Source organism: Manis pentadactyla, chromosome 8 (assembly GCF_030020395.1).
Source record: "Manis pentadactyla isolate mManPen7 chromosome 8, mManPen7.hap1, whole genome shotgun sequence".
NCBI classification, from domain to species: Eukaryota; Metazoa; Chordata; class Mammalia; order Pholidota; family Manidae; genus Manis; species Manis pentadactyla.
The window spans coordinates 113,291,365-113,305,733 of NC_080026.1; the positions used below are offsets into that span (position 1 = coordinate 113,291,365).

The 14,369-nt window shown below is 48.2% G+C and overlaps 1 protein-coding gene across 6 annotated transcripts in view; it reads left to right on the top strand.

Annotated features, from left to right (window-relative positions):
* Positions 1-8,642, top strand: part of WBP1L (WW domain binding protein 1 like) — a 49,296-nt gene extending 40,654 nt beyond the window's left edge. For all 6 annotated transcript variants that reach the window (XM_036899036.2, XM_036899038.2, XM_036899041.2 and 3 more), the window contains 2 exons: positions 2,997-3,158; positions 5,041-8,642. In XM_036899036.2, the coding sequence (XP_036754931.2) occupies positions 2,997-3,158; positions 5,041-5,777 (899 nt within the window). In that variant the 3' untranslated portion in view covers positions 5,778-8,642. The remainder of the gene's footprint in view (positions 1-2,996; positions 3,159-5,040) is intronic.
* The last annotated feature ends 5,727 nt before the right edge of the window (positions 8,643-14,369 follow it).

Here is a 14,369-nt window from a genome sequence, read left to right on the forward strand (position 1 = left end):
ATGGCTGAGGGAGACCAATGGCTGGTCTCACTTAAGCAAGAAATGTTCTGGCCTCTAGTGACATAAGTCACTTCCAATCTGTATTCATTAGTTAGAACCAGACCCAAAGCTTTACCCAATCATAAGGGGTCCAGGAAGTTCAAGGCCTACCCGCATGCCCAGAAGGGGGAGAGTCAGAATTATTTGGCGAACATGAAAACCAGTGCATGAGATTTTTGTTATTAAAAATGTGGGTTGAAAAACAAAAGGATGTTATAAAAGCTGAGAAATATTGCCCTAGATCATCTGTATTGTGGCATAAAGGTTAAAAGTTGCTTTACTTTTAAGTAAGAAACTGCTGAAAAACTGACTTGGGAAGAAAAAAAAATAGTGGAGTCAGCTGCCGAATTATCTAAGGGGAGAATGTACTTTTAAAATTATAAAGCAACACAGAAGTAAAAAGGATTGCAAGATTATGCTGGGCAAGTGAGAGACGAGCAGGTAATACAGAAGAGTAGTCAGCCCAGAAGCTCTAAGACCAGACTGTAAAACATGTTTGGATCAAGGCTCTTCCCCACAATGCACTGTGTGTTTGCTGTGCTGCCTCTCTCTAGTGCAGCCCAGGAGGCTGGGAGCCGCCTGGATCATAGGGGCGAGGGCAGATGTCTGTCATAGGATGGCATCAGATAGCCATTTGGCTCCCAGAACAACTTTCCGGCCTCAGCACCATTTTCTGAAGGCTCCTGGAATAGTGTCTAGTCCTCAGTCAGTCAGCAGCAGGAGAGAAATACAAGTTTAAGCAAACATCAGTAGTGAATCTGGGAAGGACCACAAGGGAGACTTCTAACTTCAACTCATGTTTATGTTGTCTGGTTAGGAATGGAGTGTTTCTGTCTGCCAATGAGAAAAGGGGGAAAAAGTCCTCAGCCCATTGTCCTCCAGTGGTTCTCTTGTTGCCCAGCTCAGCAGAAGGTTCTGTTGAACACTGAATATACCGAAAGAAATTAGGTATTGCCAGCCTGCGAGGGTCAGGCGGAGCCATCCTGTCTCACTCTATGGGGGTGGCTTTGTGGGGAGAGTCAGCAGGCACACCTCTGGGGGAAAGAGCCACTGCCAGAGGCCACACCCTAAATGTCAGTGGAATCTTTCAGAATATTGTGTTCTCGTACAAATAGGGAAAAAAATCAGTTTATTCATTTACAAGTCTGGGGGAGAAAGTTTTTTTTTTAACGAGATTAACATATTCTGACAGAGATACATGTGGAAATACTTAACAAATTCTAAATACAGATTTATAATTACAAAGAAGATGATAAATACATGTAGTATTTGCAATGGAAGAAAATTGAACAATAATCTATTCTCAGTCAATGGCAACTCACCTTAAAATTATTCCTCAGGTAAATATTTTGAGAAAAAAATATTCTTTTTATTTCAAGGTCATACATGTTCATCTTAGAAAAATTAGGAAATGCAGGTAAGCAAAAAACGAGGGATCTAGTACCAGAAGCCCTGCTGCCCTGTCACAGGTCTTCTCACAATTGACTTCCTGACCAAACTTACATATATATATATATATATATATATACACACACACTCATTTTTCTAAGCAAAAAAATTGTATTTGACACTGCTTTGTATTCTCTTTTCATTTAATATCAGAAACATCTTTATATGTCAAAAAATAGTCTTCTGTGAATCTTTTTTAATGATTCATATCATTTATTGTATGAATATATACCCAGAAGAATTAAAAAACCTATCCAGAAATTAATTTTTTTTTAATAAAAGCCAGCAAGAATAAAATCAGTCACAGATACTTTTTAGTTTTAGTCTACTTTGTTTCCAGTTGTGTCATTTGAAAGAAAAAAATAATTGGGAGAAGAAAATTAAAATTTCTCATAATCCTACTTCTTAAAGACAAGTTACTATTTTTGTTTTGCCTTCCAGTCTTTCCTTCCCATATGTGTGTGTCTGTGTGTGTATTTAAGCAAAATTGCTCACTATTTAGGAAACAGTATTTAGAAGCCTTTTCTGCATACATTTAAAAATGGGGAGGGGCCTTGTATTTGGGTTTGCCAAGATTCCCTGGTTATGACCTAAGACAACATGGTGGAAAATGAAGAAAAAGTAATCCACTGGGAGAGGAGAGGGCAGTGGCCCTTCTCCCATGTTCCCTTGCCCCTCTCTGGAGCAGGAAGGAAGAAGGAGAGGCTGCTGAAGGCTCTGAATCTAATGCAGTCACAGGCCAAGGGAGGTGAGAGTAGGTTGTTTGTGACAGTGGAAGATGGAATTGTACCAGATTATAGCAAGAGCAGAGAAGGTCATTTACACTCTCTAGGGAAGAGATGGGTCTGAGGCAATTAGAATTTTTCCATTTCTAACTTTAGCGACTCTTGTATTATGGAGGCATACATGGTAAAGAAAAGCCTCTCATCTTTTTGGTGATAGCAAAAGAACCCTAAGAATTCCTTTATCAGATGGCCCTCTGAGGCCCCGTGCAGTTGCTTATCTGCTTAGTGGTGGGGATTTTGAGGGGCTCTTTGCTTTCGGTCAAGCAGCCTAGTGTAGCAGCAGCAGGTGAGCCTGGGGAACCATCCTTATGGCCTTGAGCAGGGTTGGGAGATGGGAGATGGTACCAAGAAAGCCTGAAGCATTTTCTGAGAGATCCCTTCAGAAGGGAAGAGGTTGCTGTCTTAAAAGGTGTGCATATTTAATGCCCACTGAACCTAAAATACAAGAGGGCCAACAGTACTGGAGAGGGGCTCTTCCCTTCCTCCAACGTCCCTGGGGGAGCCCAGAGTGAGTGGCTTTTGCTGTCATTCTTATATTCCAGCCATCTTCCAGCCTACGTGTCATTTGCTCTTACAGACATTTATGAAAATTGAGCCCAGGTTCTAAACGCGACTTCTCTAGGCGAGGCCCGACAGAACCAGCTTCCACCAGGTGGGCACTGCCTGAGACCCCCCTGGCCGGTGTTCACTGTGTGTGCGTGCCTCTCTCTCGCCCGCCTTCAGGGTTCTGGCTGGTGTGGACCATCATCATCATCCTGAGCTGCTGCTGCGTCTGCCACCACCGCCGAGCCAAGCACCGCCTTCAGGCCCAGCAGCGGCAACATGAAATCAACCTGATCGCCTACCGGGAAGCCCACAATTACTCAGCGCTGCCATTTTATTTCAGTACGTACAGCAGAAGGCCCCGAGCCACACCCTCAGGAGCCCAGGATGCACAGACTATGTGGCAGTGGCCGGAATCCCGAGAGCCCCCTTGCCCAGCACAGAGCAGGGTCTAGAAAGTACGGGAAAAAGGGGGCGTTCACCTTCAGCACAGATGGGCGGGTGCTATGGGAGCAGCTCCCTGAAGCCCTGGGCCATTCCAAATCCACTCGAACTGGGTTCCCACCAGGTCTCTGCTCCTTTAGCAGATGATGTTTTTTATTTATATATTTATTTGTTTGTTTGTTATCATTAATCTACAATTACATGAAGAACATTATGTTTACTAGGGTCCCCCCTTCACCAAGTCCCCCCAACATACCCCATTACAGTCACTGTCCATCAGCATAGTAAGATGTTGTAGAATCACTACTTGTCTTCTCTGTGTTGCACAGCCCTCCCCGTGCACCCCCCCACATTATACATGCTAATCATAAGGCTCCCTTTCTTTTTCCCCGCCCTTATCCCTCCCTTCCCACCCATCCTCCCCAATCCCTTTCCCTTTGGTAACTGTTAGTCCATTCTTGGGTTCTGTGATTACGCTGCTGTTTTGTTCTTCAGTTTTTCTTTGTTCTTATACTCCACATATGAGTGAAATCATTTGGTACTTGTCTTTCTCTGCCTGGCTTATTTCACTGAGCATAATACCCTCTAGCTCCATCCATGTTGTTGCAAATGGTAGGATTTGTTTTCTTCTTATGGCTGAATAATATCCCATTGTGTATATGTATCAAATCTTTATCCATTCAAGCAGATGATGTTTTTAAGGCAGGTAGTCAGATGGTATATGATGTGTAAATCAAGATTTAGAGTTCAGTGGCCTGAAATCTTACCCATTTTGCTTATTGCCCTGTGATATGCCCGAGCAGAGGCTGCCATGAAAGGGGCAGGTGTTGGGGATGATATTGGGATTTCCTGAGAACCAAGAAACTTCATGACTGACTGAAGGGTACTCACTTGACTCCCTTGGGGCTCCTTAAAAATGACCTTTCAGATGGTCAGTGGAGGCCCAGTTATGCAGTTTTTCCAAAGTCATTGTACAGTGTGTTCTTCAGAGTAAAGGTTACAATGTGGAATTCCACATCTAGTAGGGATAAGTGCTATTTAGCTCAGTGCCTGGCATATAGTGAGTGCTAGCAATTGTTGTTACAATTATATCTATCATCTTGCCTAAAGATATTCAGCACATTCAAAAGATAACTCACCTGGCATATTCTTAATAAGCCTTGGATAACAGACCCCTCACCCTTTGCTGGTAGCCCAACCACTGTTGATCTGAGGTAGGGTGAGGTCTCGTTCGTCTTTCCAGACCACCTTTGTCTCCATTAGACTGAGAAACAAGAACAGATTTATAACCTCCCAGGAAAAGGCCCTTTTCATGGTATACATCTGGAAGGGTGGAGGGAAGCAAAAAGTGGTCAGAAAGTCTTCAATTGGGATCCCTAGCCCTGAGGACTGTGGGACATAGGTGGAGGACACAATCTGAACAAGAAATGAGAGACTCGCGTGCAGGCAGAAACAGGTCCGTGCCAGGCAGAAATGATCCCTTGACTGTCCACATTTGCCTAACCCTCTACCTTAACTCCAGACAGGTAGAAGTCTTTGCCTACAAAACAGCCTTAGGTGCTCTCAGATTTCAAGAAACTAGATTAGGTAATTCCCAATCTGTCCCTGTTTGTCTGCAAAATTGCCCACAGTCCTCTGCCCTGCCCACAACCAAGAGCTGTAGCTGTCACTTGGTAGGTATGCTGGGAGTGGGAAGAGACATATGTTTAGTGTGAGTGTTACAGTCTGTCCTAGAACAATTGCCAGCGCAGTAATCTCTCCTCCCTATCTCCCATTTTAGGGTTTTTGCCAAACTATTTACTACCTCCTTATGAGGAAGTGGTGAATCGACCTCCAACTCCTCCCCCACCGTACAGTGCCTTCCAGCTACAGCAGCAGCTGCCCGCACAGTGTGGCCCTGCAGGCAGCAGCCCCCCAGGCACCGAGCCTGCCAGGGGCTCCCAGGGGGTGCAGAGCAGCCCTCTGTCTGGGCCCAGCAGGAGCAGCACGAGGCCCCCGAGCATTGCTGACCCTGAGCCCTCCGACGTGCCAGCCAACACAGCAGCCACCAAAGCCCCTGGAATGGAGCCCAGTGGTTCTGTGGCCGGCCTGGGGGAGCTGGACCCTGGGGCCTTCCTGGACAAGGATTCCGAATGTAAGGAGGAGCTACTGAAAGATTACAGCTCCGAGCCAGGCAGCATCCCCTCCGACAGCAAAGACAAGACCCCTGGCAGACATCGCCGCTTTACTGGCGACTCGGGCATTGAGGTGTGTGTGTGCAACCGGGGACACGGTGACGATGACCTCAAGGAGTTCAGCGCTCTCATCGATGACTCTCTGGACGGGCCCCTGGACTTCTGCGACAGCTGCCATGTGCGGTCCCCTGGTGATGAGGAGGAAGGGCTCTGCCAGCCCTCCGAGGAGCAGGCCCAAGAGCCTGGGCACCCCCACCTGCCTCGGCTGCCCGCATGCCTGCTGCTGAACACCATCAATGAGCAGGACTCCCCAAACTCCCAGAGCAGCAGCTCCCCCAGCTAGAGCAGGCCCAGAGTGCACTGGAGAACTTGGCAAAGCAACCAGGGTAGGGGAGCCACAAGAGAAACATTAAATGACTTTGGGAGAAAGTGGTACAGCCACTTCGGTTTTTTTTTTTCCCCCTCCGCTCCTGCATCTTCCTACATCTCCAGGTACAGTTTGGGGTGTCAATGCCTCTCCCCCAGAGAAGCATAGTTTTGTCGAGGACTGTCAAGTGGGTTGGTTCTGTTGACCCATTCCTCATACCCGCCCTGTCCCTATTTTCTCTTTTCCAGTCATAGCCACACTTCCTGTTTGGGTCTGAGAGATGTGGGTTTTGAAGCTCCCAAGGAAGGGGGCTGAGACTGTACCCTGAGGTGGCTCTTGGTGAAGGAGTGGATTTTTGCTAAGGTGTTAGTTTAAGAGAACCTAACTGTGTGTGTCTCAGTTCAGGAGAGGTGGTAAGTCTCAGCCCTGGATGAAGAAGGAAGCTTTCAGGGACCCAGAGATTGTCACCCCTCATTGCCAATGTCCGCAGAGCTGGATTTGGGCCAGTGGCAGGGTGAGAGCTGACAGGCAGCGTGTGGTGGAGTGGTAGGGGGCTTACTGCTCTCTTCAGCTCCAGGTGACAAGACGGATGGATGCACCACTGTACATCCTTGGGCCATTCCTGGCAGCTTCTGGCTGGCCGCAGACTGGTTCCATGTGGAAGAATATACTGACTTCCCTTTGGTTTTTCTTTTAAAAAAACAATGAAAGTGAGCTGACAACAGGAATTTTACTAGGGGGCAGGCAAGAATCCTATTCTGGAAAAGGAAAGTTTGTGGCTCTTTCCCAAGTTGGCCTTCAAAGAGCCTGGCTACAGTTGAGCCAGAAGATGTTTTGTGTGCAGCCTGAGGTAGGGGCTGTTTTAGAACTTCTCTGAGTGCACAGGAGGCCCTCCGCCGTGGCAGTAGGCAGTGATGTAGCCTTCCGCATCTCTGCCCGATGGCCTGTGCCCGCAGGTGAGCAGGGCCCTCCCCTATCCCAGGCACTCAGTCTGCAGGCCTCCGTGTCTCACTGTCCTGTGTGGGTCCTGAGAAAAGGCAGCCCCATAGCTTGACCCTCAAACAGAATTTTCTAAGTTGTTTTTTTTTTTCCTTTTAAATGACCACTTGGAAAAAAATGCCTTGGTTATCTGTGGTTTTTCTGCTCTTTATCTGCACACACGCACACGCACACACACACATTCCCCTTTTGAGTGGGGTAACTAATTTTTGTGGCCTATGTAAAGAGCCCAGGTAGGAGGATGAAGGCAGCCATCCAGAAAGACCACAGGATCCTTATTACTGTAGTTTGGCTTCAGATAACCAGTTGAGCTTTGATAGGAATAACTTGAATGGAGAAAGCAAACAGCCCAAACTAACATTCCCTTTCCAGCCCTGATCATACTAAGAGTTTGTTTCCTCTCCCACTCTTGAACGATGATATTCAGACTAGGCATTGATGTTACGGTAAGGAAAACAAGCAAAATATATATATGTACAAAAAGAGACAAATTCAAGGCTGTGAGGTGAACGAGTGTCTGCGTTTGAAATCCACAAAACCAAAATCCATGTTGAACAAAGTGGAGTCCATATACAGTGACTTCTGGGATAACCTGTGTGTCTCTGTCTGTTGCGTGTGAGCCCCCAGCCCCATTTTCCTGTGAATATACTTTGAACGGTAGCCATTCTGCTTGCATTAACCACGTGTCTGGAGCAGATAGCGCCCTCTCAAGGTAATTTATTTTACACATGTACTGTTTACTGAGCAGTGTCTGACTGTGTACCCAGGTGCGTTCAGCGGCACTATTGCTGGCAGGCCCCTGAGTCTGCCACAGACACCATGCTCGGAGTAGAGGTTCTACTCTACCCATCACTGCAATTTGCACATTGCTCCGTGGACACTTGGAGGCCTGTGTTCTGTTGCCTGTAAATGGAAACATGCTCTGAACCTGTCTGCCTTCCTCAGCTGCTCCTGGCCTTTGGTATTATCCCCTGGCGGGTGTCCACAACCACTTGGGATGGAAGGCAAAGGTGGAACTTCAGATCGAAGCTTGGTTGGATCTTCAGTGACAAGCTGGACTACGCTGTGGCCCAGACACTGGCCTTGTCTCAAATTGCCTGGAGGGTTTGGTGTATACCACAGTGCCATAGGGCTCATCTTCCTCTGCCAAGGTCCAGAACATGCAAGCAAGCCAGGGTGTCATGGGAGTAGGCAGGAGTGCATCAGCAGCCCTCAGATGCCTTTCCTTCCACCTTTTAAAAAAAGACAAACAATCCCAAACAACTCACTGAAGTGTCTCAAAGAAGAGCAAGTTTTACCAAAACAAATCCTTCTTCAGTTAACTGATCAAATGGATGAATCCTGGCCCTCTCAAGTTTCCTTCCCAAGTTCCAGTGGGGAACTGGTCTGAGTATTAACTCTTGGGTTCCCTGCAGCGTCCTCCCCTAAAGACACAGAAGAAGAAAACACAGCGGGCAGAGCTGGGCTTGATTCCAGCAGTCACTGCCTGGCCCCTGCTCCAAGAGACTACCCGGTGAGGAGAGAGATGGATATGGGAGTGGAAGGACTAGTTAGGGGGCCAGGGATTGTTGACTGAGTCTGGTTTTCCAGGTGAAGGAGGAAGGAAGGGGTTAGTCAAGGGTTTGGTGCTACAGTCGGAAGATTTGCAAATGCTAACACATTCCTGTGTGAGGCACATCACCATTTGTCAGTTATTGTGAATACGTGTATTTTAAGCAATAAGATCCAGCTGGTCAGACTTCTGGGCAGTCTCAGTGATGCATTTCCTGTGCTGTGATCGTTCTGAAGACAGAGTGGCTCTAACCACTGTGAGAAGCCAAAATAAAATCGATCCCAAAAATTCTCCTGTGCTTTTTTTCTTATAGCACTTTGTTCCTTTTTCTTCTTCCTCAGATTTCAGGGAGATCCACCTCAAAATTCTTGACCACAAGTGCTTTTCCTTCTCCACAGAGGCTGAGGGGAGTAACCTAGCATTTGGAGACAGGTGCCTGGGCCAAGAGCCAGCTGGGTACTGCCAAGGCCACACTTTGTCCTGAGGAATGTCCCCCAGGCCTTTTCTCTGCCTAGAGTATATTTCTGACATTTGGAATACTTTGTAAAGTCCCACAAACATGTTAAAATCAGACCCCAAAAAGCAGAAACAGGTTTTGTCAGATACCCTGAAACTAAAACAACATTTCAAAGGAAGCAAGCATTCTGTGAGATCTTTTAATGACATGATAGACATGTATGTGGGCACTTGGCCTTGGATTTAATCCACAAAATATGTATTATTGAGTCTCCCGCTATGTGCCCAGCACTGTGCTGGATGCTACGGAGAATGTGAATGAAATACAGAAGAAAGACCCCTGCCCTCTGTGAGTTAAGTTACAGTCGGGAAGGCAGAACATGCTTCTGAGAAAGTCAGTTGACAATAGAGAGTGGGTTGAGATGAAGTGAGCAGTGCAGACCCAGAGAAATCTTCAGGAGTCGTGGGAGGGAGCTTGATGTCTTACACACCAGGCAGGGACCTCAAAATGGAGTTTTTTTAAGCCACAGGGAACCACTGGTGTGCTAACATCATGGGCCAGTGATTCTTTCCTGACTCAGTGTCATTTGCTTAAGCCGATCCTCTTAGAACTTTGAGTCAAGTGTAAGTCTCTGCCTGAAGGTAAGGAACCAGCAGTCTACCTCTGCCAGGAAGGGGAGCACCCTGACCCTACAAGGCTTCCCCTCTGGGTGGCTGCAGGCAGGCAGAGCAAAATGCTTGCAGCCTCGGAGACCTCGAAGAAGGTTCCCCACAGAGAGCAGTGCTGGCAGAGTGCTGTCTTCCCTAGCCCCTGGGTTTGGCTGACAGCACTATTGTTTCTAAGAGTCCAGTGTAAGCCAGACACGTGCCCCCCACACCCCATCTTTGACCCTGGACCCAAGCATACTGTCCTGGCCTTCCCATGTCTAGTAGGTGGTTGCTGCCCAGTTCCTTCTAAACTGTTGGGCATCTGCAAGTAATCCCAGGGGAGATGGTAGTTTCTAGAGACAGTTTTGTTATAAACCCACAGGAAGAATTGGAGGAGTACATAATTCCTGCCTCTTTAAGCTAACATCTGAGTGGCACACGAACAAACTGGTACAGCTCTGGCAGGCCGCGTGCCTGAGACCGCACGCACCTTTGATTGCCGGGTCTGTAGGGCCCCTGTCACTGCTGCCCGGGCTCCTGGGTCACTGAGTGCCTTTCTCTAACGAGGTATAGCATTGGCTGTCTCCACTGTCCCAGGAGGCCAAGTTCAGGGGCGGACAGTGCCAATACCCCGAAACAGGAAACAGTAACTTTGATGGACAAAAATTTCAGAACTCCCCATTCTCCAGTGTCCTGTTTGCAGCCAGGGTGGTAAAACCCAGGGTTTGACTCAGGAGTGGAACGTGGATTGGGCTGGCTGTTGGCTAAACCTACTGGAAACCCGGTTCTTGTGGAACCTACTGGGAAGGTCAGTGGGTCCTGGGAAGTGTTTGGAATATGGGTTTCCAGTCTGGGGAGAAGCACCTGGGCTTGCTTAAGATCTGAACATTTACTGAGCACCAACCATGTGCTAGGCATTGGGAATGTAGGTATGCCTTGACCTGGCTCCTGGAGAGGAAGAAAGGCATGCAAATAGTAGCACATGGTAAATACTGGGGAACATGTACACAGGATGCATGGAGAGAATAGAGCCCACTTGGGGCTTTAGGGCAGCTTTCCTGGAACAGGAACCTCTAAAACCTAACTTGCCAGGTGAAGAAAGGTGTAAAGAAAATGGAGACAAATGTTCCTTCTGCAGATTATTGAGTGCCTACTATATGCCAGGTGCTAAAAAAGCAGAAAAAGGCCTGGGAGGCCTGAAACAGGAACATGTGGGTGTTCCATCTAAAGCTGGCAGCAATTAAATTTTTCTAGAAAATTGCTTTCTGGGAAGTGACGGGATGAAGCTCGAGAGGCAAGCTAGTAATAAAAATAATATCATTTAAACGGTGGGTCTTGTATAAACATCTTACCTCCATTTTTTTTTTTTGCATTTTGGCCTCAAAATAGCCCTCTAAAGTATGGATTGTAATCCTGTTTTATTCATGAGGTTGAGGCACTCACAGGAGTTGACTAACTTATCCAAGATCACACAGCTAGGAAATGGTAGAGCCAAGATTTGAACCCTCACCGGTTGACTCCAAAGCCCATGGAGTTAGTTGGCCGGACCTGTTGGTGCTCACAAGCCACATGAAGAAATTTTTCTTTGAGAGGTGAGGGAACCAGAGAAAGGTGTACTGAGCAGGGGAGTGGCATGGTGAAGGGTTTCCTCGTGAGCCTCGTGGGCCCCTTTCCCCTCCCACTTGCCTCTCATAAGTCCATCCCCAACCCCCACACCTAGGCCTCACCTGCCAGAGCCCCTCAGCCCCAAAATGGTCTCCCACCTGGGATGGGTGGTGCCCACTGCAGATCAGTGTTAACTTCCGCAGAGACATGTAACCCCTTGGAAACACTGCAGAATTCTCAGGAGTTAAAGGCTGTTTGGGTTTTGTTTGTATCTTTTCCTTGTAAGTGTTCCTGGGAAGACAGAAAAAGAGAGCTTTCCAGAAGCTTGTTAGGCGGAAAAGAGGATTTTTTGTTTGAAATTTCTCTTCATTCTTTATAAGCCTGCCTCTCACTGCAGTTTAACCTTCCATTGCATGTCTTCTCACCAAGAAGCCTCAAGAAACCCAATCCCACTAGAACATGTTACAAAATACCCTTCCTCCGTGTTGCAACCATGAGAAGTTGGGCTTTCCACCCACTTCCCAGCTGCCAGCCTGCCCTATCTCCGGGGGGAAGGGGCATGGCAGGCAAGGCCATCTGGAGCTGCAAAGGTGGGTTTCTGGTGATGCTGTCCTTTGGGGAGACCCATCTGGACACACCTACTTCTCCTGACCAAGCCTTTGGGAGGTTTGTGAAAAGCCCTTAGAGAGAGACCTATTCTGTGGATCTGATGACAGGCAGTGATGATAAAGCCAGTACTTGCTGAGGCACTAAACTCAGCATCGGTCCGTATGTGATCCCAAGCAGCAGTCTGTGGTTGGCAGTGCTGTTTCTGTGCACACCTCAGACCTCAGCTGCCCGTATCACAGACAAGAAAACAGGTTTGGGAAGGCCAAGTCCATTGCCCACGGCCCCTCGGTCTGTTAATGACAGTGCAGGAGAGCTTGCTTCCTCAGCCTGACCTCTTACCTTCTCTGACTCCCACCAGTGGGGAACTCTTGTGCTCGCACAGCCCTTTCTGATTTCATCTTCACCAGAACCCCAGATGATGGGCTGCGTGGGCGGTAGTTACTCCACAAGTGAGGAAACAGGGGTTCAAGAAGCTAGCAATAGGCCTAAGATCCAAGGCTAGGAAACTGGGAAGCCAGGGGACTAGAACCCAGGTCTTCCTCCTCTAGGCTTCTGCCATCCCCACTGTCTGGCCTGGGCGATTGGGTTCCTGTCCTCCAGAGATGGGTATTTACACCCGTGAGTATGACTAGACAGAGGGCTCCTTGTTTGCCTCAGGTTTTGTGGCCACCAGGGGCTGACCAGAACATCCCCTGCTCTCACCCACCCACAGTCCACACAAGGCTACCAGGGGAGGGGCCTATGACATAAACACTCCCTCAGAATTGGGACTCTGGGGATCTGCTCTTCTGAAGGCCAGGGGCAGCCTGTTTCTCCCGGAAGGGCCAGCTCTTACAGCTCACAGATGATTTTTCAAAGTTCAGGACTTGCATGGGCTGTTAAGTAACCATAAGAAAAAATTAAACTGTATAAGCCCTACAATAGAATAAGTTATATTAAAAACAAAGGTGGTAAATACTCAAAACTGATCACTTCCTAATTTACTGCATGTTACTGTTACCTCTGTGCTTGAGGTTATTATATCTGTGTGTGGTGGGAATACTATATAATGGTATTTCCATTAATACATAATATATTAATATATAATATATAATGGCAAATAACATGTAATGCTATTGTGCATCTCCTCCCAGTTCTGTTCAGTGATGTCACATTGGTGGCTTGAAATTGGTTGTGGTGGAGTATTGACCTCATGGGAATTGACAAACACTATAAATGAGGGCTGTCCCCACCACCAACACCAGAGAGCTGGTGGTTCCAACATTTATCATCACGTTGTTGGTTAAGGGCAGTCAGGCTGGAAAGGTGACTGTGGGGTCTTAGCAAAAGCTTTCCAGCTTTGCAAAGATCTGGGCTTCCTTCTGCACAGACCAATTGGCCAAGTGATTTAGAGCATTTTTAGGACATTAGTTGGTCCTCTTGTGTGTCAAACCTACATGTCAGGTGCTGATGTGCAGGATAAAGGACATGTGAGGACTCAGTCTGGAACTGCAGAGATACAGGGGTGAGCAGTGTCCCAAGGGATCCCCACACCCATTTTAAGCCCAGGTAGGTGCTCAGCACGTGGGATACCAAGAAACAGAAGCTGAGTGCTAGAAGGGGACAATCAGGTGGCTGGGAGTTGTGAGATGTGTCCTGGAGGAGGGCATTCACTCTGAGGCTCAGGGTGCGAATATTTAGGGCAGTAGGAAAAGATCTTCCAGGAAGGAGAGGAGCAATCTGGGCAGGAGTCAGAGTTCCTGAGGTCATTTCCTGGAAGGAGACTCCACTTTGTACCCTCCTAGGAGGCACCCCTGGGCCCTTCTGCACGGCCCAGGAGGACAGGTGGGAAAGCACGCCTGCCTGGCTCCTCCTCCTGCGTCATTGAAATCTTGGGTTCTCCTCCCAGCCCTGCAGCTAAGTAGCTCTTTGCAGTAGATTGAGCCCCCTTCCCACATCCCCACTGGCCCTGTCTCACCACCTTCCAGATACAAGGTTAGCCTCTCATTTCCCTGCCATTCAGTGAAGTGACTCAGCTGGAGGATGGATGTTTGCCCTCTGCAGCTACCCTCACCCACTGCTTCTGCTGCCAGCACAGGCCTTCCGCTAGCTGCTTATCTGTTTGTCACTAGTCTGCAAAATGCCTCTTAAATTCCAAGCAACTCTGGAACATTTAACTCTCCTCCAACCAATCTGCTTTGAGATGAGGGTAGCTTGGCTGTAGACCATTGACTGGTTGGGGCAGAGGAACCTGGGAGAGGCAGGGGGCCACCTCCAGTTTAACCCTTTCCCATCTGCTCATGGTTAGTGTTAGCATCTTTCCAAGCTGCTTGTCATGGGGGCTGGGGTTAGCCATAGCTGCCCACAAACTTCCCTGTGGGCCTGGAGCAAGGCCTCAGGGTTACTGGCTAGTGAAGGCCAGAAGTGAGTCGGGGGCAGTAGGAGATGGTAGAAGCAGGGACAGGCTCCTACCACTGGATTAGCGAAGCTGGAGGAAGAAGATGCTGCTCTAGTGGAAGACCTGTCCCTCCGCATTCTTGCGGGGGCTCCCTTGATTTCTCTCTGAAAACTTGTCTGGGCAGGGTCTCAGCCTTGCCCTGCTGGCCCTTCCGCAGCCCTCTGCCAGTCAGAAGGGCAGCACCGGGTGGGTGATGATCTGACCCTGGTCTGGCTGGCACCAGGGAACTGGGGTTGGGGCCTCCCTCTAAGCTAAAGGGTGA